Source organism: Bos javanicus, chromosome 9 (assembly GCF_032452875.1).
Source record: "Bos javanicus breed banteng chromosome 9, ARS-OSU_banteng_1.0, whole genome shotgun sequence".
In the NCBI taxonomy this organism is placed as follows: domain Eukaryota; kingdom Metazoa; phylum Chordata; class Mammalia; order Artiodactyla; family Bovidae; genus Bos; species Bos javanicus.
The window spans coordinates 9,379,072-9,401,812 of NC_083876.1; the positions used below are offsets into that span (position 1 = coordinate 9,379,072).

Below are 22,741 nucleotides of genomic sequence, written 5' to 3' on the forward strand. Positions count from 1 at the left end.
ACTAGAATTGGATTTATTACTCAGCCACAGGTTCCTTGAGCATTGTTATTTAGGGGTTCTAGTGAGGGCTTGTGTGCATGTGTGTTGGGGGTGGGGCATGTTCTTACGTACTGGTGTCTGTTTTACTTATCATTACACAAATAATCTGGCTTCCCTGGTGGCTCAGTGGTAAATAATCTGCCTGCAATGTAGGAGACCTGGGTTTGATCCCTGGGTTGGGAAGACCCCTTGCAGAAGGAAATGGCAACTCACTCCAGTATTCTTGCCTGGGAAATCCCATGGACAGAGGAGCCTGGCAGGTCACATGGGGTCACAAGGGTTCCATGGGGTCACAAAGAGTCAGACATGACTTGATTGTTGAACCACCACCAGCACCACACAAATAATCCATGATAACTGAAGGAAATACTAAAATAGAGAAACCATAAAGAAAAAAGAAGAAAGTCTACCTTATGTCACTATACAGAGATAAGCACTGTTGATATTTTGGACCTGTTTCCATCTCACTGTTATACATAAGGTAGTATACACATTTGCTTAATGCATCGATGCAAGTGAGCATATACTTTTAAAAAAAATGGGTTCATACTGTTTGGTAAATGACTTTTTTCACCTAACATATGATGACCATCTTTCCATGTCAGTAAACCTAGATCCACATGGACCTTTTAGTGGCTCTATGTTATTCCAGTATTTGGATATACCTTTTCCAAGGTATTTAGACAATACCTGGCCCCTTTTCCTGGGATATTTAGGTTCTTTCTAGTTTTCATAATAAACTTACTATAATGTACCTAAAGTATAAATAATTTTAATTGTGTTTATTTTGCACATACTCAAGGTGTGCTAGTAGTTCTTCTGTTTCTTTTTTTTTTTTTTTTTGTCTTAATCATCTCAGATATTTTTCCAAATGTGACCCAGGTTGACATACTTGTAGGAGACATATTTTTATAACTAAGGCAGTAGAATTTAAATTAGGTCCAAATGATTTTCTTCTTTGTACATGGCTTCTTTCTATATCTCTTCATTTAGAATCAGATAGATCTCAGTAACTATTCATTCACTTCATTATTTTTTTAAATCAGGAAAAATAGAGTTTGGACTTTTGCAGAAGAATCACAAATAGAAGAATAACACAGTCAAATACGGGGCAGGTCAATGCACCGATCTCTCATATTCAGTGTGATCATCACCTCCTGGACCTGTGGAACTAATATTTGAAATATGGAAACTGAAATATCTGCCAACATACATACATATTCATTCATTTATATTCCATCTCTCTCTCTCTCTCCCTCTCCCTCTTTCATACTCTCATGCACAAACTTATATGGTAGTAAACGCCTTGCAAGAAAAAGTCAGCATTAAAGAAGCTTCTCAGATTCAAGCACATCTAATTTGTTATGGCATCTCATTCAATGAATTTTTTTATAGTTCATTTACATTATTGAATAAATGATCTCAGTAATGACCTTCCACCCCAGTCACCTGCTTTGAACATTCCCAAAGGCTGTTTTTTCTCACCTTCCTCAGTCATGTCCTTTTAGGACATAGAATGCACTCACACATGTACACACACACACACACACACGGGTAAAACATGAGTACAGAAACCAACCCACAGAAACTAACAAAGACCAAACATACAGGAGAAAGCATAAAAAGAATAAAGTACCTGATTTAGGAGAGATTTTGAGCATCCTGAAGCTTTTCCAAATGGACGCTTTCAGTGATGAAATCTTAGCCATCTTCCTCTGTTATCGCAAAGGAGACCCAGGCCTGAAGTGGCAGCGCCACTCTGGACTTCCAGAAATGTCATCACTCTGGACTGACGACCGGGTGCGAGTAAGCTCATCACTGACTTTGAACTAGTGCTTTCTGAGTGCCAGTGCCGCTCTAGGCACTCCAGGGAGTTAACTCACTTCTCAGCATCATCTATTCAGTGGACACTGCTAATAGCCCCCCTTTAGGGAGAGGAAGCAAGCAGGGTGCAAGGAGTTTAATCCACTTACCAAAGGCTCCACAGCTAACACATGCCAGTATGAATCCAGAGCCTTTGCTAACATGGTTCTAGAAGAGATCATTCTAATTCATTTTTTCCCTTAACAGGGTGATCAGGGAATCCCAGGAGACCGAGGCCCACAAGGTGAACAAGGAAAACCAGGCCTTCAAGGGATCAAGGGAGCCATCGGCCCTGTGGGGCCCCCAGGAAACAAGGGCTCCCCAGGATCCCCTGGGCACCAGGGCCCTCCAGGCCTCCCCGGCCTCCCTGGCTCCCCGGTAAGTGGGCCGAGAGTTCCTGGAGCTCCTGGCTGGGACTGCAAGTCATAAACCTTTCCAGATAAAGTGAACCTAAGCTGGCCTCTACAAGCGCAGCAATCATGTTATTTATTTCAAGTGATGTGCCGGGTCCCATGCTGAGTACTCACTGAACATTCCCTCCTTAGATCCTCACAACTAACCTGAGAGGACAGGTGACCTCTCCTTCCACGTTCACAAATGCAGAAGCCGAACTTTGACCTGTCCAGGGTCACAGTGATCTAGAGGTCAGACAGACCCAGCTCTGATGGACTCCAGGGCCTTGCCCTCAAATACAATCGATGATGTCCCCTTACACTACACAGAAAACACACATCTATTTATGTTAAAACTCCATTTTGTTGACTGTCAGAATCTGCCCTGAGTGGTGCTTTGAAGTGGAAACCCATTGGCCTAAGAGAGTATGTGGCTAAGGAGGCCCGTGTCTTTATAAGCATCCTCAGGAGGTGGTGGGCAGCCATCCTGCAGAGGAACTGAATCAGAATATGTCCTTTTCAGGAAGAAAGGGGGGCGGTCCTAGTGTGAGGCCAGAGAATGAAGGACATGCTGTCCCCTGATAAACAGCTAAGTCCAGAGATTGGGCTGAACTGGGCATTCCCACAATACTCTGGTTCACCCACTCTTGCTACGCTCTGCTTGAATCAAGCCTGTGCAATGAACTCTCAGTGCTGTGCCAATATGTGGTATTAGATGCATTCATTCAAACAGTGAAAATAAAATATTCTGAAATTAGAACTATTCTGTTCCACAGAAGCTATCACTCTGTGTGAACCCATCATATTGTCTTTAAAGCCACACATGTATCCCTGGATAGTAACCACCAAATACAAAGAAGAGTAACAACATACTTTGAACCCTTAACCACTGTGAAAAATGATAGCTCCCTTTTAAAACTATCAAGGTACTGAAATAAAACATTACTATTATAAATGTTAAATGCTATTATAAATGTTAGGTTCTTGGTCAGTCATGTAGATTTATTTGTAAAGGGGTTAAAAATCAAGTGGCATCATCTACCTACTTCCCTTTACCAGACTCCACAGCATTTTCTATCAAGAAAATTTCAGACTTCCCAGATATCCATCAGTTAAGGGTCCACCTGCCAAAGCAGGAAACACTGGTTTAATCCCTGGTCCGGGAAGATCCCACATGCCACGAAGCAACAGAACCCATGCCCCACAACTTGTGACCGTGTGCCACAGCTGCTGAAGCCTGTCTACCCTAGAGCTCGTGCTCTGCACCAAAAGAAGCTACCAGTGAGAAGCCCGAGCACCACAACTCGAGAGCAGTCCCCAGTTGACACAAATAGAGAAAGGCCACGCAAAGCCGTAAAGACCCAGTGTGGCCAAAAATAAATAAGTAAAAATGTTAAAAAGAAAAGAAAATTGCTTAATACAGGTTTGCCTGCAGTGTGTAAATTGCAAAATAAACTTGACCATGAAGTGGGTAAAACTTAGTAAGCTTTAGCTCATGAATGAAACATGTTAAAGAATCAGCCCAGTTAGAGTGCTCATCCTTTGAAGACACATAATAGAATTGGTTAGATATTGACTTTAGCAGTATCCAGGGATTATTACAAAGGACAAAACTATTTTGCTAGATCAATGGATCTCTATAGATGTTTCCAGCATGCATGCCAACCCACTACTTCTGTTCTTTATTCATTTGTGCTAGGTTCTGTATTAACAGACCTTTTCTTCCTCTTCTTTAGGCTGATGTGGTTTCATTTGAAGAAATAAAGAAGTATATTAATCAAGAAGTTCTGAGGATTTTTGAAGGTGAGATTTGCAGAGTACCCATTTCTGCATTGTCCCCGCTTCCTCCTCTCCCTCTGCTGTTGACAGTCTCTCCAGCAACGTTTGTCCAAAGATGCTGTGCACCATCCGCCTTAAGAGGTGGCCTGTCCTAGGATGGGGCAGCTCAGATAGGAGCTTCTTACTCACATGGGGCTAAGTTTGCCTCCCTGTAGGTTCTCTCCTTATTCCTGGTCTGTAGCCACCACAAGGACAGAACCTTCTCTTCACACGACAGCCCCCTGAGTGAGCACCCACAGCACCCCTCCTTAATCTTCTCCTCCATGGAGCAAACATGTCCAGTTCCCCCATGCCATCGCCCTGGAGGAACGGCCCTCATTCCCCAGGAGTATTGTGACCAGGCAGAGGACAGTGTATAGATCTAGACCAGGCTCAGTGAACCATAGCCACCAGCCCTGCTTACCTGCCTCTCGCTGCTGTTACAGCCACAAGCTAAGAAGCGCTTTTACCTTTTTGGCAGGTGGAAGGATGTGTTTGCTTTCGTGCTAAGTCGCTTCAGTCATGTCCGACTCTTTGCGACCCTATAGACTGTAGCCTGCCAGGCTCCTCTCTCCGTGGGATTTCCCAGGAGTGGGTTGCCATTATCTCCTGCAGCGATCTTCCCAACCCAGGGATCAAACCTTTGTCTCTTTTGTCTCCTGCGTTGGCAGGCGGGTTCTTTACCACTAGTGCCACCTGGGAAGCCCGTGGAAGGAGGATACATTTCTAAATGTTTTTTTAAATCAAAATAATATTTCATGACATGCGAAGTGATCAGAAATTCAAATCTGTGTCCATAAATAGTGTCATAGGAGTGCAGTCACACTCCTTTCTTTATGTATTTTCTCTGCTCGCTTTCATGCTGGACAGCAGGGTTAAGTATATGACAGGGACTGTGTAGCCTGCCAAGCCTCAAATATTTACTTTGTGACCCTTCTCCAAGAAAGCTTTCTGACCCCTGGTTTAGACACTTCAATAATGCAGCCTAAGATAGTGTTCCTTAAAAAAAAAAAAGTATCTGTATCACACTGTTGGTTCATTTTGACTTTTAAGTGAGCTAACAAGCCTCCATCCACCTTATAGAAACTTTAAAAAAATTGAATGTTTCTCATGCTTTGTGTTCATTTTTTAAATGTGTGTGATTTTTGTCTATTTTTACTCAACTTCAAGTGATTCTCGTGTATACGTTGTTCCAACCTGAAAATATCTTTTGGAATCTTGTCTCGTTGTAGGGCATTTGCCTGACTCTCATAACTTTGTGTCATCTCCAGATTTCATAGGCATGTCACAATTTTTGTTAGAAATGTTGAGTTAAAAGGATTAGGTCTGAACACCATTGAGTTCCTCCTGTCCATTCATAAAGCATCAATTTAATCTATTTTAGCAAGCTCTGAATCCAAATAGTTGTCTTAAAATCTAATCCATATTTCTTTATTTACAAAGATATTACATAATTTTGTCAAATGATTTGCAAAAATCAAGATCATTCCCCTCAACTATGAGCTTAATAAGGTGGGAATTGTCTTTAGAAAATAAATCCTCATCAGTTCATGATTCCTGCTTCTTTTGCACAGCATCCTTTCTTTGCTAAGCTAAACATGCATTGTTGACTTTTCCAGCGAGTAAGATTACAAGATACCACAAGTTCATCTTAAGGCTTTCACTGCCAGCATGGAGTTACTCTCTCCAGGAAGCCTGATTATTTTAAGCAGAAATTAGTAAGACAGAACAAAATGTCAGCACTTCAGTGAACATCATCGTATTTCACATGAGCACTAGAGAGAGAGCAGAGTAGCCCAGGGACTTAGGTCGCTTCAGTGACAAAATAGAAAAAAAAAAAAAACAGTTTTTTCAATGGTTATGAATTCATGCTGCTGATTACAACTTAGAGGGTTTCCTCAGTGCCAGTCATCCTTGGCCATCTGCTCATACAAAAGCATGGGTTCTAGAAAAAACTGGTGGACTATTAGGAGTGAATGATGGGATTGCCAACCATGAGCTTTATTGAAGGTAGTCTAGTTGGTGTTTTTTTTTTTTAATTGAAGGACCCTCAACTTCAGTGTCATGAAGTCTCGTTCTGATCAGATTCCCCAGAAGAAACACTTGCATTACCTGCCTGGCTGCTACCATCTGGGGAGCAGGGTAGGAGGCTCCTGCTGGGGCCTCAGCTCCAAGCATTGCAGCTTCCATCTCTTCTCCTTGTTCTCAGTCTGGAAGCCTGGGTCTCAACACAGTCTGTGGTCTTCCGTGCAGAGATGGTCTGTTTATGCTCTTCAGATAATAAACCTTCAGGCTGGAATTGGGAAGGGGCAGTGAGCCAGCTGCACAAGCAGAGAAAGGGATTTTAAGACCATTTCCTAAACAGGCTTCCAGCCAGTCTCCCTCATTTCAGTTCCCCTCCTTCACTCTCACTTCCACATGTAACTCATGCAGTCAAGTCTGAATATTTTAAAGATTTTATGGTTTGACACAGGCTGTCCCTCAGCTTCCAGTGTAAAGATTTGGTTTTTGTGAGTCTGCGAAGTTATCCACACTCCACCATCTGAGAGCTTCCAGAGTTTAACGTCATCTCCTTTCATAATATTTTTCTCCTATTCTCATGCTTTTATGCCTTTAAAAATAATTTACTATTGTTTTTGTAGGGATATAAGAAAGAGTTAAAGCAGACACATGTGTTCAATCTACCGTCTTTACTCATAATAACATTTCAAAGCAACAAAGGGAACAAAGGATTAGATGGAGCCAGAGTTAGATGTAGCAGTAGCAACCCTCGAGTCATCATGAGCCCCTGAGCGAACACGAAGCCACCAAATGACGCTGCTGAAGTAACAGTTAATATGAAACTGGAACATCATTCTTAGGATATGAAAGGAAATTGCTCTTCTGATATTTTTGTTCATTAGGAGATAACTGTATATAATTTTGGTTTCCACATTTAAGAGATATATGGAAAGCCCCAGAATAGTAGAACCAAAAAGTGATTTACGGAACAGATTGCCAAGCCTATGAGTAAAAGTTACTTAACCTGAAGGCCAAGACATAACAATATTATCAAATTGATGACTGATTTCCCAAGGGAAATCACTCAGTAACTAGTCTCTGTTTCCATAATGGAGTAACAAAAGAAAATAAGTTGAAGCTCTATCAAGAAAATGGGCAATTAAACATTTGAATGGGCTTTAGGAGAAAAAGATGAATCTCTCTTTGAAAATGTTTACAAATTCTATCTGTGAAATAGAAGGTAGACCATGGGTTAGATGATGTCTGAATGTCCCTTCCACCTCTGTCTGATGTACTTTATCACCACATTAATATTCATGTCTACTTGATTTTAACGAGTCCTTTCTCCAAGGAAGGCCCGCCCCAGTCTCATCTGTTAGAATGACTGCTGTGACTGCTGTGGGTTTGCCTTGGCAGATGGGCTCTGTGTGTCTGCATTATGCAAGCTCCTATCCAGACTCTTTAGTTTCCTGCCTCATTAGAAAGTATAGCCAAAAACAGTTTATTGACCAAAGATCCGTGAAAACAGAGGAAAAACAATTAAGATTACAGGTCTTTATAATTTATTTACTGGCTCAGAAATGTATTATTTAAAATTATAGAGCATTAGAGTATGGTTCAGAGGAAGTAATTACTCTTATGCTAAATGACTGTTACTGAGTGTATCTTAAAGCTAGATAATTTACAGCTAGAAGTAATTATTTTAAAAAATATTGTTGCCCTGTAAATAAATTATTATTCAGTACCATTTTTCTAGATTCCGTATATATGTGTTAGAACACAACAGTGGAGAAGCAGACATAGAGAATATACTTATGGACATGGGGAGAGGGGAGGAGAGAGTGAGATGTATGGAAAGAGTCAACATGGAAACTTATATTATCATATGTAAAATAGATAGCCAACAGGAGTTTGCTATATGGCTCAGGAAACTCAAACAGGGGCTCTGTATCAACCTAGCGGGGTGGGATGGAGCAGGAGAGGGGAGGGAGGTTCAAAAGGGAGGGAATATATGTATACCTATGGCTGATTCATGTTGAGGTTTGACAGAAAACAGCAAAATTCTGTAAAGCAATTATCCTTCAATAAAAAAAATTATAAATTAAAAAAAAATACATCAGGATGGGGTGGGGATGGAGTTGGGAGGGGTGTTCAGGATGGGGGGGGGACATATCACTCGTGGCTGATTCATGTCGATGTATGGCAAAAGCCACCACAATCTTGTAAAGTAATTAGCCTCCAATTAAAATCAATTAATTTAAAAAAATTTTTAAAAACTGTATTGCTGAAAATATTTAAAAGCACCAAAAACAAAGTACTTGCAAATTCAATTCATACGTTAAAGAGGAAAAAGTAGTGATAGGAATATTTTGTTTAGACACTGAAGGCATTCAAAAAGGTATGTCTCAAATTAAGAAAAATTGTACTGAAGTATATATCTATCTTTTAAGTGCAAAACAATAACTAATAAGCAAAGTTTCAAGCTGTAAACATTGAATTTCATATTTTTATAAAGTACTCAGTTTACAATTAATGTAAATATATTCTATCTATATTCAATGGGATGATTTGCAAAACTATATATATATTAATTGCATTTGTTTTATATACTGTTACTCAAACAGATGTATGCACACCAACCAAACATGCCCCAGATAGAAAGGTAATGAAAAGCGTTACTGGAAAGTCAGGGACTTAGTGTCACTTTTGGAGACGAGCTATCAGCCCTCATTGGTCCCCATCGTCACAGTCGGTAACTCTTCACTGGAGATTCTGGTCCCGTGGACACTGTCCTGTTTCCATTCTGGCTTCTTCTTGATTTCAGAATGGGAGTGTAGGGTAATTACTCTTTTGATAAGTATAGCTAATACTCCACGTTTCTTGGGGCTTTTTCTTTAATAATTCTATTTGAAAATAATTTTGCTTTATTTCCTAAACCGTGTATGGACCTACATTTTTCAAACAAAAGTTTTTATTGAAAGCCCATTGAAAAATAGGTTACTCTCAAGAGTAGCTTGCTCTTTATCAAAAATTTATAAAACAGACATATCTGTTTAAGTGAAAAGTATCTTTCAAGTTCAAATGAATCTACACTGAGTGAAAAGTCTGGAGAAAAGTCTGGAAAAGTCTAGAGAAAAGTCTGGAGGTACCTCTTTACAGGTCTCTATCATTTGGCCCTAGTTTTTCCCAGCTGGCAGCTATGGATTCTAATGTGTTACAGTCATTTTGTCCTTACTTGCAAAATCAACACTAATGTAATCAGTAAAACACTTTTCTGGAGTTTTTCACATGAAAGATTCATTTCTTAATACTTATTAGCTGTATCTTCAAAAAACTGTGGTTAGTTTCACAAATGAAATCATTTGAATTTGCTTTTTCAAGAAAATACATGAAGAGAATACTGTTTCTTTTTGCCATAGCAAGGACATGCCCTCCTCCAGTCTTCTGTTTTAAATCTAGTTGTGTACATATTAGATTTGTTAAATATGAGCTTTGTAAGTGTGTTAGTCACTCAGTCACGTCTGACTCTGAGACACTATGAACTATAAGCCTGGCAGGCTCCTCTGTCCATGGATTTCTCCTCGCAAGAATACTGGAGTGGGTAGCTGTTCCCTTCTCCAGGGGATCTTCCCAATGACATAGTGGTAAAATATTGAATATGCTTCTGAGGTGAAATTTAAACAATGGTCTATGTGATATTAATAACCAAGAATTCTCTAATAATAAGCATAACTGTGACTTGATTATTAGAAAAATAATTCTGAGAATAATTATATGACAGATTTCTAGTCATAAAATAAAGCTTATCAGCAGATAATCATTATAGTGCATGGGACTTATAAAAACATGGATAATAGTTGTTACTGAAATGATCATCTCTCTCAAGCTGTCTCCATTATCCCACAACAAGAGCACTGAATACAGAAAATGTTAGGCCCTGTTTATGGAGAATGTTTAATTTAGTTAATAATATGACTTGTTTAGGAATTTTAGAGTGAAAATTCTTATTTATATTTTCAAAGTTACCTTTTTTGAAGTTCCTCATTTTTCAAATTGTTTAAATGTTAAGAGTTATTAACATCCCAATAGTCTACATTGTATAACCACTTTTTTCTTGACATTTAGCTTTTTATTTTATATTGGAGTATATAGTTGATCAGGAGAAGGCAATGGCACCCCACTCCAGTACTCTTGCCTGGAAAATCCTTTGGACAAAGGAGGCTGGTGGGCTGCAATCAATGGGGTCGCTAAGAGTCAGACAGGACTTCACTTTCACTTTTCACTTTCATGCATTGGAGAAGGAAATGGCAACTCCAGTGTTCTTGCTTGGAGAATCCCAGGGATGGGGGAGCCTGATGGGCAGCTGTCTATGGGGTCGCACAGAGTCGGACATGACTGAAGCAACTTAGCAGCAGCAGCAGCAGTGTTTTGATGTTTGACTCCACCTGTGAGGATACTCTCGTGACCCACCAGCCAAGCTCTCTGGAGGCAGCACTCGGGCACAGTTCTCACTGCCCTCCCTTGCCTCTCTGTTTAGGCCCCTGGTGACAGGCAGTCTGGTAGATGAACGTAGGCAGGTGACAGTGCTATGTCCTTGAGAAGATTTAGGATGTATTCAGTGCATAAAGGTCACATCACTCAACACTGGCAAAAGATGTTTAAATGTTCTGAATAACTTGTCAGCTTCCTGCAACTCGTGTGTTCTCCTTTTCAGCATCTTCTTGAGGCTCACAGAAATGTACAGAGGCTTTTTGCTGTTTTCACTGTCTGCAGTTGACATTCCCTGGGCACGTGCTTCTCGGCACCAACGCTGTATTTGTTCCTTTGGCCAAATGAGATATCCTTCCTATTGAGACTTAGGCTGGATAATGGAACTAACTGGAAATCAAATCAGAAAAAAAAAAAAAAAGAAGAAGAATGAGGGTGTATCATAAGACATTTTATTTTAAAAGTATACATTAGTTTTTGACAAAGTAAAATATTAATTAGCCCAGCTTAGAAATTAAACCTGAGAAGGCAATGGCACCCCACTCCAGTACTCTTGCCTGGAAAATCCCATGGGCGGAGGAGCCTGGTAGGCTGCAGTCCATGGGGTCGCTGAGGTCGGACACAACTGAGCAACTTCACTTTCACTTTTCACTTTCATGCACTGGGGAAGGAAATGGCAACCCACTCCAGTGTTCTTGCCTGGAGAATCCCAGGGATTGGGGAGCCTGGTGGGCTGCCATCTATGGGGTCGCACAGAGTCAGACATGACTGAAGCAACTTAGCAGCAGCAGTAGCAGAAATTAAACAGTGCTATGAAATCACTATGATGGACATCCTTTCAATAAATAAACCTCTTGGTCAGTGATGCGGCTTTCTGACCTGTGCACACCGCTGTATTTGTTGATTTGTGGCTGCTCTGGGTCTTGGTTGCTGCCCGTGGGCTCTCCCTAGTTGCGGAGAGCAGGGGCTACTCTTCCTGCAGTGCTCGGGCTTCTCATTGCCAGGCTCTAGGTTCATGGGTTTCAGTAGCTGCGACACAGGGGCTCATTCGCTGTGGCTTGCGAGCCCAGTAGCTGCGGCTCGAGAGGCCTAGAGCCCAGGTTCAGCAGTTGTGGCGCTCAGGCTTAGTTGCTCCACAGCTTGTGAAATCTTCTCGGACCAGGGACTGAACCCCTGTCCCCTACATTGGCAGGTGGGCTCTTATCCACTGTGCCACCAGGGAAGTCCAATAGTGCAGTTTTGTTCAATGCTATAAAATGCCACCTACCACGTGAGTTATCTATTGCTGCGTAAGAAAGTTTCTCAAAACATCAGTGGCTTAAAACAACAGTGGTTATCATCACATATTTTTTCTGGGTCGGGGACTTCCAGAGTTGCTTAGTTGTGTGGTTCTGACTCAGTCTGTCATGAATTATGTTCAGAGTGCCAGCTGACGTCCCCTGAGGGCTTGGCTGGGGCTGGGAGAGCCACGTCCAGCCTCACTCACGTAGCTGTTGGCAGATGGCTTCAGTTCACCCCTATGTAGGTCTGTTCGTGTCCTCAGGATATGGCAGCTGGCTTCCCTCAGAATGAGAAGCTAAGAGAGAACGCAGCCAGGAAGTCACAAGCCTTTATGAAATAGTCTCCCAACTTGCATTCTTCCTATTCATTAAAAGTAAAAGGAAGTCCAGCCTACACTCCATAATAGAAGGATTAGGCTCCATCTAATTCCACTTGGAAGGGAGTGTCAAAGACCTTATCAGGATATTTTAAATTACCACAGGCACATTCATAGCATTGCTGGAAAGAGGCTTAAATTTATTATAACAATCATTTTTTTAATACGAACCTGAGTTCTCTCCACAAGTCATCACAGAGGTTAATCAGACTCTAGGTTGTTGCCTACTAGGTTAGCGACATCTGTGAATCACTGAAGGTCTTCAGAGCCTTTCATTGTCACAACTTATCTGTCTTCATGTTGAAGCAACCTTGTACAATTGTTTTACTTGAACAATCAAAAAATCTCTTAGCAATCAGACCAGTTGGTAAACTAGATGTACGTGAATTGAAAACCAAGTTAGTTTTTGTTGAATTTCATGAGAAAGAAATTTGAAAACTTTTGACATAAAAAGTGTTTCCCTAACATGATGTATTATTTTTCCTTTCATCAATGAAGAGAGGATGGCCGTGTTCCTATCCCAGCTCAAGCTCCCAGCAGCAATGCTGGCTGCTCAAGCTCATGGGAGGCCTGGGCCTCCAGGCAAGGATGGGTTACCTGGACCTCCAGGAGACCCTGGACCCCAAGGTAAGTCTTCAAGGACAATATCTGTTTACCACCTATTTCACTCTCAGTATTTATAACATGCTAATCACTGTTAAGTCGTAAGTTATGTATATTAATATACAATTTTTGTTGTTTATTCACTAAGTCATATCCAACTCCTTTGCAACCCCATTTCCTTCTCCAGAATACATATTAAAAACAAGTATTCATACATATAAAATATGTATATAGATTATATATAATATATTTGGTATATATTATATAAATTTGTACTATACATTTAGTATAGGATATCTTGTTAATATTTGACATGCCAGAAATAGATTTTTAACTATTATTCATTCAAATTTAAAGCTGATCATCTGCTAATCTAAATGTATTTAATAATCTTCCAATGATAATAACAGCAATAATATGTGCTTATTTATCATTATTAACTCAGGTGTCTACTCAAAATTTGCACAGTATCTAAGTTTCAGTTCAGTTCAATTCAGTTGCTCAGTCGTGTCTGACTCTGCAACCCCATGGACTGCAGCACACCAGGCTTCCTTGTCCATCACCAACTCCCAGAGCTTACTCAAACTCATGTCCATCAAGTCAGTGATGCCATCCAACCATCTCATCCTCCATTGTCCCCTTCTCCTCCTGCCGCCAATCTTTCCCAGAATCAGAGTCTTTTCAAATGAGTCATTTCTTCGCATCAGGTGGCCAAAGAATTGGAGTTTCAACTTCAGCATCAGTCCTTCCAGTGAACACCAGGACTGATCTCCTTTAGGATGGACTGGTTGGATCGCCTTGCTGTTCACGGGACTCTCAAGAGTCTTCTCCAACACCACAGTTCAAAAGCATCAATTCTTCTGTGCTCAGCTTTCTTTATATTCCAACTTTTACATCCATACATGACTACTGGAAAAACCATAGCCTTGACTAGATGGACCTTTGTTGACAAAGTAATGTCTCTGCTGTCTAGGTTGGTCATAACTTTCCTTCCAAGGAGTAACCAACTTTTAATTTCATGGCTGCAGTCACCATCTTCAGTGATTTTGGAGCCCCCAAAAATAAAGTCAGCCACTGTTTCCATTGTTTCCCCATCTATTTCCCATGAAGTGATGGGACCAGACGCTATGATCTTAGTTTTCTGAATGTTGAGCTTTAAGCCAACTTTTTCACTCTCCTCTTTCACTTTGATCAAGAGGCTCTTTAGTTCTTCTTCACTTTCTGCCATAAGGGTGGTGTCCTCTGTATATATGAGGTTATTGATATTTCTCCCAGCAATCTTGATTCCAGCTTGTGCTTCATCCAGTCTGTCTTTTCATATGATGTACTCTGCATATAAGTTAAATAAGCAGGGTGACAATATACAGCCTTGATGTACTCCTTTCCCAATTTGGAATGAGTCTGTTGTTCCATGTCTGGTTCTAACTGTTCCTTCTTGGCCTGCATAGATATTTCTCAGGAGGCAGGTAAGGTAGTCTGGTATTCCCATCTCTTTCAGAATTTTCCACAGTTTCTTGTTATCCACACAGTCAAAGGCTTTGGCCTAGTCAATAAAACAGAAGTAGATGTTTTTCTGGAACTCTCTTGTGAAGTAGATGTTTTTCTGGAACTCTCTTGCTTTTTTCATGATCCAACAGATGTTGGCAATTTGATCTCTGGTTCCTCTGCCTTTTCTAAATTCAGCTTCAACATCTGGAATTTCACAGTTCATGAACTGTTGAAGCCTGGCTTGGAGAATTTTTGGCATTACTTTGCTAGATGAGTGCAATTGTGTGGTAGTTTGAGCAGTCTTTGGCATTGCCTTTCTTTGGGATTGGAATGAAACTGACCTTTTCCAGTCCTGTGGCCACTGCTGAGTTTTCCAAATTTGCTGGCATATTGAGTGCAGCACTTTCACAGCATCATCTTTTAGGATTTGAAATAGCTCACCTGGAATTCCATCACCTCCACTAGCTTTGTTTGTAGTGGTGCTTCCTAAGGCCCACTTGACTTTGCATTGCAGGATGTCTGATTCTAGGTGAGTGATCACACCATCGTGGTTATCTGAGTCATGAAGATCTTTTTTATACAGTTCCTCTGTGTATTTTTGCCACTTTTTCTTAATATCTTCTGCTTCTGGTAGGTCCATACCATTTCTGTCCTTTATTTTGCTCATCTTTGCATGAAATATTCCCTTGGTATCTCTGATTTTCTTGAAGAGATCTCTAGTCTTTCCCATTCTATTTTTTTCCTTTATTTCTTTGCATTGATCACTGAGGAAGGCTTTCTTATCTCTCCCTGTTATTCTTTGGAACTCTGCATTCAAATGGGTATATCTTTCCTTTTCTCCTTGACTTTCACTTCTCTTCTTTTCACAACTATTTGTAAGGCCTCCTCAGACAACCATTTTGCCTTTTTGCATTTCTTATTTTTGGGGATGATCTTGATCACTGCCTACTGTACAATGTCATGAATCTCTGTCCATAGTTCTTCAGGCACTCTATCAGATCTAGTCCCTTGAATCTATTTGTCATTTCCACTATATAATCGTAAGGGATTTGATTTAGGTCATACCTGTGTGGTCTAGTGGTTTTCCCTACTTTCTTCAATTTAAGTCTGAATTTCACAATAAGGAGTTCATGATCTGAGCTACAGTCAGCTCCTGGTCTTGTTTATGCTGACTGTATAGAGCTTCTCCATCTTTGGCTGCAAAGAATATAATCAATCTGATTTCAGTATTGACCATCTGGTCTTCTCTTGTGTTGTTGGAAGAGGGTGTTTGCTATGACCAGTGCGTTCTCTTGGCAAAACTCTTTTAACCTTTGACCTGCTTCGTTTTATACTCCAAGGCCAAATTTGCCTGTTCCTCGAGGTATTTCTTGACTTCCTACTTTTGCATTCCAGAAATGCAGTCCAAAAAAACCTTTGCACTATAGGATTTGTTTTTAAGAAATATTTGCCTATAGTCATGCTGTATTGATAATCCTGTCAAAAGACACCAGGAAACCTTATTATAGTAAAGAGAAGGATTACTGGTCAATTCTTGTTGCCTCACCACAGCTGACTGGAACTGAAGGGTTTTTCTCTGGTAGATAAATAGATATGAAGTACTCAGAATATGCAGTTAGGAGTGTAACTTCAAAGTTTTGCTCTGCTCAATTTAAAAGTTTTCTCAAAAAGGAAAAAAATATGCATATAAAACTGTTACCCTCTGCATGATGGATGATTATAAAAACTACTGTTACCTTAGAGACCATGAAAGCTCAGAGACTGTCAGCTGATTAGTCCTCTTCTTGACACAGTGTGACTGAGTCTGAGGAAAAGCTGAAGTGAGAAACCCACACAGAAGAAATAGAAGGTGGGCCCGAGCGAGACACCAGGTGTTCTGCCCACACGCAAATTCTGTCTGATGATGGCTCTTCAGAAATTTCTAAAAGGGACATTTTTTTTTTCAGTGTTTTTCAGGAAAAAAAAAATTTTTTTTCATTTGAAATGACATAGTTTGGTTTGAGACATGCACTATAGAATGAGACTTTTATTGTCTCATTATCTTTCAGTTCAGTTCAGTTCAGTTGCTCAGTCGTGTCCGACTCTTTGCGACACCATGAATCGCAGCACGCCAGGCCTCCCTGTCCATCACCAACTCCCGGAGTTCACCCAGACTCACGTCCATTGAGTCCGTGATGCCCTCTAGCCATCTCATCCTCTGTCGTCCCCTTCTCCTCCTGCCCCCAGTCCCTCCCAGCATCAGAGTCTTTTCCAGTGAGTCAACTCTTCGCATGAGGTGGCCAAAGTACTGGAGTTTCAGCTTTAGCATCATTCCTTCCAAAGAAATCCCAGGGCTGATCTCCTTCAGAATGGACTGGTTGGATCTCCTTGCAGTCCAAGGGACTCTCAAGAGTCTTCTCCAACACCACAGTTCAAAAGCATCAATTCTTCGGCACTCAGCCTTCTTCACAGTCCAACTCTCACATCCATACATGACCACAGGAAAAACCATAGCCTTGACTAGATGGAACTTTGTTGGCAAAGTAATGTCTCTTGCTTTTGAATATGCTATCTTTAGGGAAGGACAGAAATTTAAAGGGGTTTTATAGAATTTTCTTGGCTTACCAGAGAAGCTGGAGCATGTGGAGAGCAATGAGAAATTGACATGAGACTTCAAGCATGCCCTGCAGATATTATGGGGTGGTTCCAGGCCATTACCAAGAAGTAGACCTGTCGGTGAATCAAGCCATGTGAATTTTCTGGTTTCTCAGTGCATATGAAAGTTCTGCTTGTACTATTCTGTAGCCTGTTGGGGATGCAATAGTATTATATCTAAAAAAAACAACACGTATACTTTAATTAGAAGTTACTTCATTACTGAAATCTGCTAACCATCCTCTGAGCCTTTAGTTCTTCGTAATCTTCCTCCTGGTGGACAATCTTGTGCCCATGTTGGTGGCTGCCAAGTGATCAGGGTCCTACCTCCTGTAGGACCCACTGTAGGTTGTGGAAGGTTGGGGTGGCTGTGGCAATTTCTTAAAATAAGCCAATGATGAACTTTGCTGCATCAACTGACTCTTCTTTTCGCAAACAATTTTTCTGTAACAGCAGCGCTGTTTGATAGCATTTTATCCACACTTGAAGTTGGAATCAGTCCTCTCAAAATTCTGTTGCTGTTTTATCAACTAGGTTTATGCACTATTCTAAATCCTTTGTTGTCATTTCAGCAAGCTTCACTGCATCTTTACCAGGAGTAAATCCTATCTCAAGAAATCACTTTCTTTGCTCATCCATAAGAAGCAACTCTTCTTCCATTCAAGTTTCATCATGAAATTGCAGCAATTCAATCCCATCTTCAGGCTCCACTTCTAATTCTAGTTCTCTTACTGTTTCCACTACACCTGTAGTTACTTCCTCCACTGAAGGCTTGACCACCTCCACATCATCCATGAGGGTTGAAATCAACTTCTTCCAAATTCCTGTTAATGTTGATACTTTGACCTCTTCCTGTGAATTGTGAATGTTCTTCTTTACATCTAGGATCATGAATCTTTTCTGGAAGTTTTTCTATTTTCCCCAAGATCCATCAGATAAATCACTGTCTATGGCAGCTATAGCCTTACAGAATGTATTTTCTAAAGAATGAGACTTGAAAGTCAAAATGACTCCTTGGTCTGTGGGCTGCATGAAAATAACAGGAATCTTGTTGTATGTTTCTGACAGGTCTCCTGGGTGACCAGGTACATTGTCAATGAGCAGTAATATTTTGGAATGAATCTTTTTTCTGAGCGATAGGTCTCAGCAGTGGGCTTAAAATGCTCAGTAAACCATGTTGTAAACAGATGTGCTGTCATTGAGACTTTGTTGTCCCATTTCTAGAGCCATAACAAATATAATAATCATGAAAAATTTAAAATACAACACCAATACTTTTTGACACAGAGTTGCTACAGACCTTCAATTTGTAAAAGATTCAGTATGTGCAAAGTGCAGTAAAACTAAATATGACTATTTTAGAAGTTCACAATCCAGTCTGAATGGGGAAGTACTGCTCCTACCGAGATTCTGATGATGAAACTAGTGCACCCTCTTTAACACCCTGATCCTCCTACAGAAAGTGTGATTCTGAGTTGGGTCACCTCACTTGCATTTTTCCTAAATTCCTAAAAGAGGTAATTGTTGACACCTTTTTAAATTCAACGGCATTTCCAGAGAGTTTTAGATTTTTACCTCCTGTGGGTTTCTGATCATTGCCTTCCCATTGTGCACTGAGCAGAGCACTCCCTGGTGTGCTTCATTCCCACCTGGGTCCTCACTGTAGGACCTAATTTGTTCCTGCTGCCAGGAGTGAATAAGAAGGTACCACATTAGGATCAAAGAAGTCCTGGGAAGCATGATCCAGCTGACGTCCCATATACCTCAGGTCTCCTGAGGTCCTCTCTTATTTAAGAGAGGCAAATTTTTCCAGATCTTTCCTCTTGGAAGAGTTTTATAAGAAAGCACTTACTTATTTTTATGTTTTTTTGGTTTTAATTTTTTAATTTTATTAAAGATTAGTTGACATACAATATTATATTTGTTTCAGGTGTACAGTATACTGATTCAATCTTTATACACATTATATATTAATCACCACAAGTCTAGTAACCACCTGTCACCATAAAAAGTTATCACAATGTTATTGACCATATTTCCTATGCTATATATTATACTCCCATGAGTTATTTATTATATTCCTGGAAATTTGACTCTCTTAATCCCTTTCATCTATTTCCCCCGAACTCCCACTCACCACTGGCAAACACCAATTTGACCCCAGTATCTGTGAGTCTTTTTCTGCATAGTTTTGTTTATTCATTTGTACTACATTGATTCTCCAAGCTAAAACCAAAATTCTCCAAGCTAGGCTTCAACAGTATGTGAACCGTGAAATTCCAGATGTTCAAGCTGGATTTAGAAAAGGCAGAGGGACCAGAGATCAAATTGCCAACATCCACTGGATCATAGAAAAAGCAAGAGAGTTCCAGAGAAACATCTACTTCTGCTTTATTGACTACACTAAAGCCTTTGACTATGTGGATCACAACAAACTGGAAAATTCTGAAAGAGATTGGAAGATCAGACCACCTGACCTGCCTCCTGAGAAATCTGTATGCAGGTTAAGAAGCAACAGTTAGAACTGGACATGAAACAATGGATTGGTTCCAAATTGGGAAAGGAATACATTAAGGATATATATTGATACCCTGCTTATTTAACTTATATGCAGAGTACATCATGTGAAATGCCAGGCTGGATGAAGCACAAGCTGGAATCAAGATTGCCAGGAGAAATATCAATAACCTCAGATATGCAGAGGACACCACCCTTATGGCAGAAAGTGAAGAGGAACTAAAGAGCATCTTGATGAAAGTGAAAGAGGAGAGTAAAAAGTTGGCTTAAAACTTAACATTCAGAAAACTAAGATCATAGCATCTTGTCCCATCACTTCATGGCAAATAGATGGGGAAGCAATAGAAACAGTGAGAGACTTTATTTTGGGGGGCTCCAGAATCTCTGCAGATGGTGACTGCAGCCATAAAATTAAAACACACTTGCTCCTTGAATGAAAAGCTGCGACCAGCCTAGACAGCATATTACAAAGCAGAGACATTACTTTGCCTACAAAGGTCCATCTAGTCAAAGCTATGGTTTTTCCAGTGGTCATGTATGGATGTGAGTTGGACCATAAAGAAAACTGAGTGCCGAAGAATTGATGCTTTTGAACTGTGGTGTTGGAGAAGACTCTTGAGAGTCCCTTGGACTGCAAGGAGATTCAATCAGTCCATCCTAAAGGAAATCAGTCCTGAATATTCATTGAAAGGACTGATGCTGAAGCTGAAGCTCCAATACTTTGGCCACCTGATACAAAGAGCTGACTCATTGGAAAAGACCCTGATGCTGGGAAAGATTGAAGGCAGGAAGAGAAAGGGATGACAGAGGGTGAGATTGTTGGATAGCATCACTGACTCAATGGACATCAGTTTGAGCAAGCTCCAGGAGTTGGTGATGGACAGGGAAGCCTGGCATGCTGCAGTCCATGGGGTCACAAAGAGTCAGACACAACTGAGCAACTAAACAGAACAGTAAAGATCACATTGATTGATTTGTGGATATTGAACCATCCTTGTATCCCTGGAATAAATCCCACTCAATCATGATGTACAAGCCTTTTAATATTTTGTTATATTCAGTTCACTAATATTTTGTTGCAGTTTTCACATCTATGTTTTTTGGGGGATATGGATCTGTAATTTTCTTTCCTTGTGGCTTCCTTGTCTCATTCTGGTACCAGAGTAATGCCTCATAGAATGAGTTTAGAAGTGTTTCTTCCTCTTCAGTTTTTTGGAATAGTTTGAGAAGGAAAATTGTTAACTCTTCATAAAATGTTTTGTAGAATTCACCTGTGTCATCCTGAACTTTGTGGCAGTTTTTTTTTTAATTACTGATTCAATTTCATTAATAGTGATTGGTCTATTCAAGTAACATTTCTTCTTGGTTCAGTCTTGAAAGAGTGTGTTTCTAGGAATTTATCCATTTCTTCTATCAACTGATATTTTTATGGGTGTTTCCTTGTACTTAAGTAGTTTTTTCCTTCCTTACTACTTTTGAGATTCTTTAACTCTAGATCTTTAATCATAACACGTCTTGGTATGGATCGCTTTGGGTTCATCTTCTTTAGGACCCTCTGTGGTTACTAGGGGCTTCCCAGGTGGCACTGGTGGTAAAGAAACTGCCTGCCAATGCATGAGACGTAAGAGACGTGGGTTCAGTCCCTGGGTCGGGAAGATCCTCTGGAGGAGGGCACGGCAACTGACTCCAGTATTCTTGCCTGGAGAATCCCATGGACAGAGGAGCCTAGTGGGCTACAGTGCATAGGGTCACAAAGAGCCAAGCACAATTGAAGTGATTTAGCTCACATGCACATGCTTCCTAGACTTTGAGGCCTGTCACCTTCACCAGCTTAGAGGAGTTTTCAGCTTTTATTTCTTTAAGTAGGCTTTCTGGCCCTTTCTCTCTCTTCTCCTTCTGGGGCCCTTAAATTGTAAGTATTAGTAAGCTTTGTGTTGTCCTCAGATTTTGACTCTTTTTTTTCCTGCTCTGACTGGGTGATTTTCACTACCCTGTCTTCTGAATCACTGATTCACTCTTCTGCATCCTCTAATCTGCTATGGATTCCCTCTACAGTATTTTTTATTTCAGTTATTGTATTCTTGAGTTGTAACTGGTTCTTCTTTATACTTTCTGTCTCTTCATTGAAGTTCTCCTTGGGTTCATCCATTCTTCTCCCAAGTTTGGTGAGCATCTTTATGACTATTACATTGACCTTTTTATCTGGTTAATTGCTTATCTCCATTTTTCTCAAGAAAAACTTCTTTTTCTGAAGTTTATCTTGTTCTTTCATGAGGAAGGTATTCCTTTATCTCCTCAGCTGGCCTAACTTCCTGTGTTCGTTTCTCTGTATCAGGTTTATCAGCTACATCTCCTGGTCTGAGAGAGTGCCTTACGTGGAAAGTGTCCTGTGGCGTCCAAGAGCACAATGCCCCCTGTTTTCTAGAGCAGTGCTCCCGGGGTATCCCCTGTGGGACTTATGCGTCCTCCTGCTGTAGTTGGGTCATGATTGCTGTTGGGGGCACTGATGCAGGATTTGCCCCTAGCTGGCTGGCTGCAAGACCCAGCCATGACTGTGACAGACACACTGACATACGGGGCCAGACTCTAAGAGTGGGAATTACTTTGGGGGGCACCCATGCCACCCGGGGCTGCCCACTGGGTGGAACAGGAGCTGCTTTGGAGTGACTGGCCGGGGCACACATGTTGGGCAGGGCAATTCCTCAAGGAATGCTGGGGGGAAGCACACAGTGTTGTAGCTAGGTGGATGGGGAGTGGCAGAACGCTGCCCACCAGCACTGGGCCAAGCAGATGGAAAGAGAGAGAACACAGTACTTACCAGCACATCTGTCCACAGAACGGCGGCCACTGCATCCTGCCCCTCTGTCACAGGCTCTAAAATCAGTCAGTGAACCACTTTCTCATATGACCCAGATACTCTTATTTTTCTACTATTTCAAGATCAAGGTTTATTATAGGAAGGCAAAATTGGTTTAACATTTAAAAATCAATTAATGTAATTTACCTCATAAGCAGATAAAAAAAAAGAAATTATGATCATATTAATAGATTCAGAAAAAAACTTAATTGATTATATTCAACACTGTTCATGATTTTAAAAAAGAAAAAGCAAAGTCTAGACAATTTCAGATTAGAAAGTGTTTTTTTTTTCTCTTTTTTATTTTTTAAATTATGAAAATATGATAAAAAACACTTATAGGAGACTTGGAAAATGTAGAACAAAGTTACATATAGTTCCACT

At 40.6% G+C, this 22,741-nt stretch overlaps 1 protein-coding gene across 1 annotated transcript in view; it reads left to right on the forward strand.

Moving 5' to 3' along the window:
• COL19A1 (collagen type XIX alpha 1 chain) overlaps positions 1-22,741 on the forward strand; it is a 437,433-nt gene that overhangs the window by 405,763 nt on the left and 8,929 nt on the right. The window contains exons 46-48 of the mRNA XM_061427130.1: positions 2,110-2,280; positions 4,031-4,097; positions 12,757-12,885. Coding sequence (XP_061283114.1) covers positions 2,110-2,280; positions 4,031-4,097; positions 12,757-12,885 — 367 coding nt within the window. The remainder of the gene's footprint in view (positions 1-2,109; positions 2,281-4,030; positions 4,098-12,756; positions 12,886-22,741) is intronic.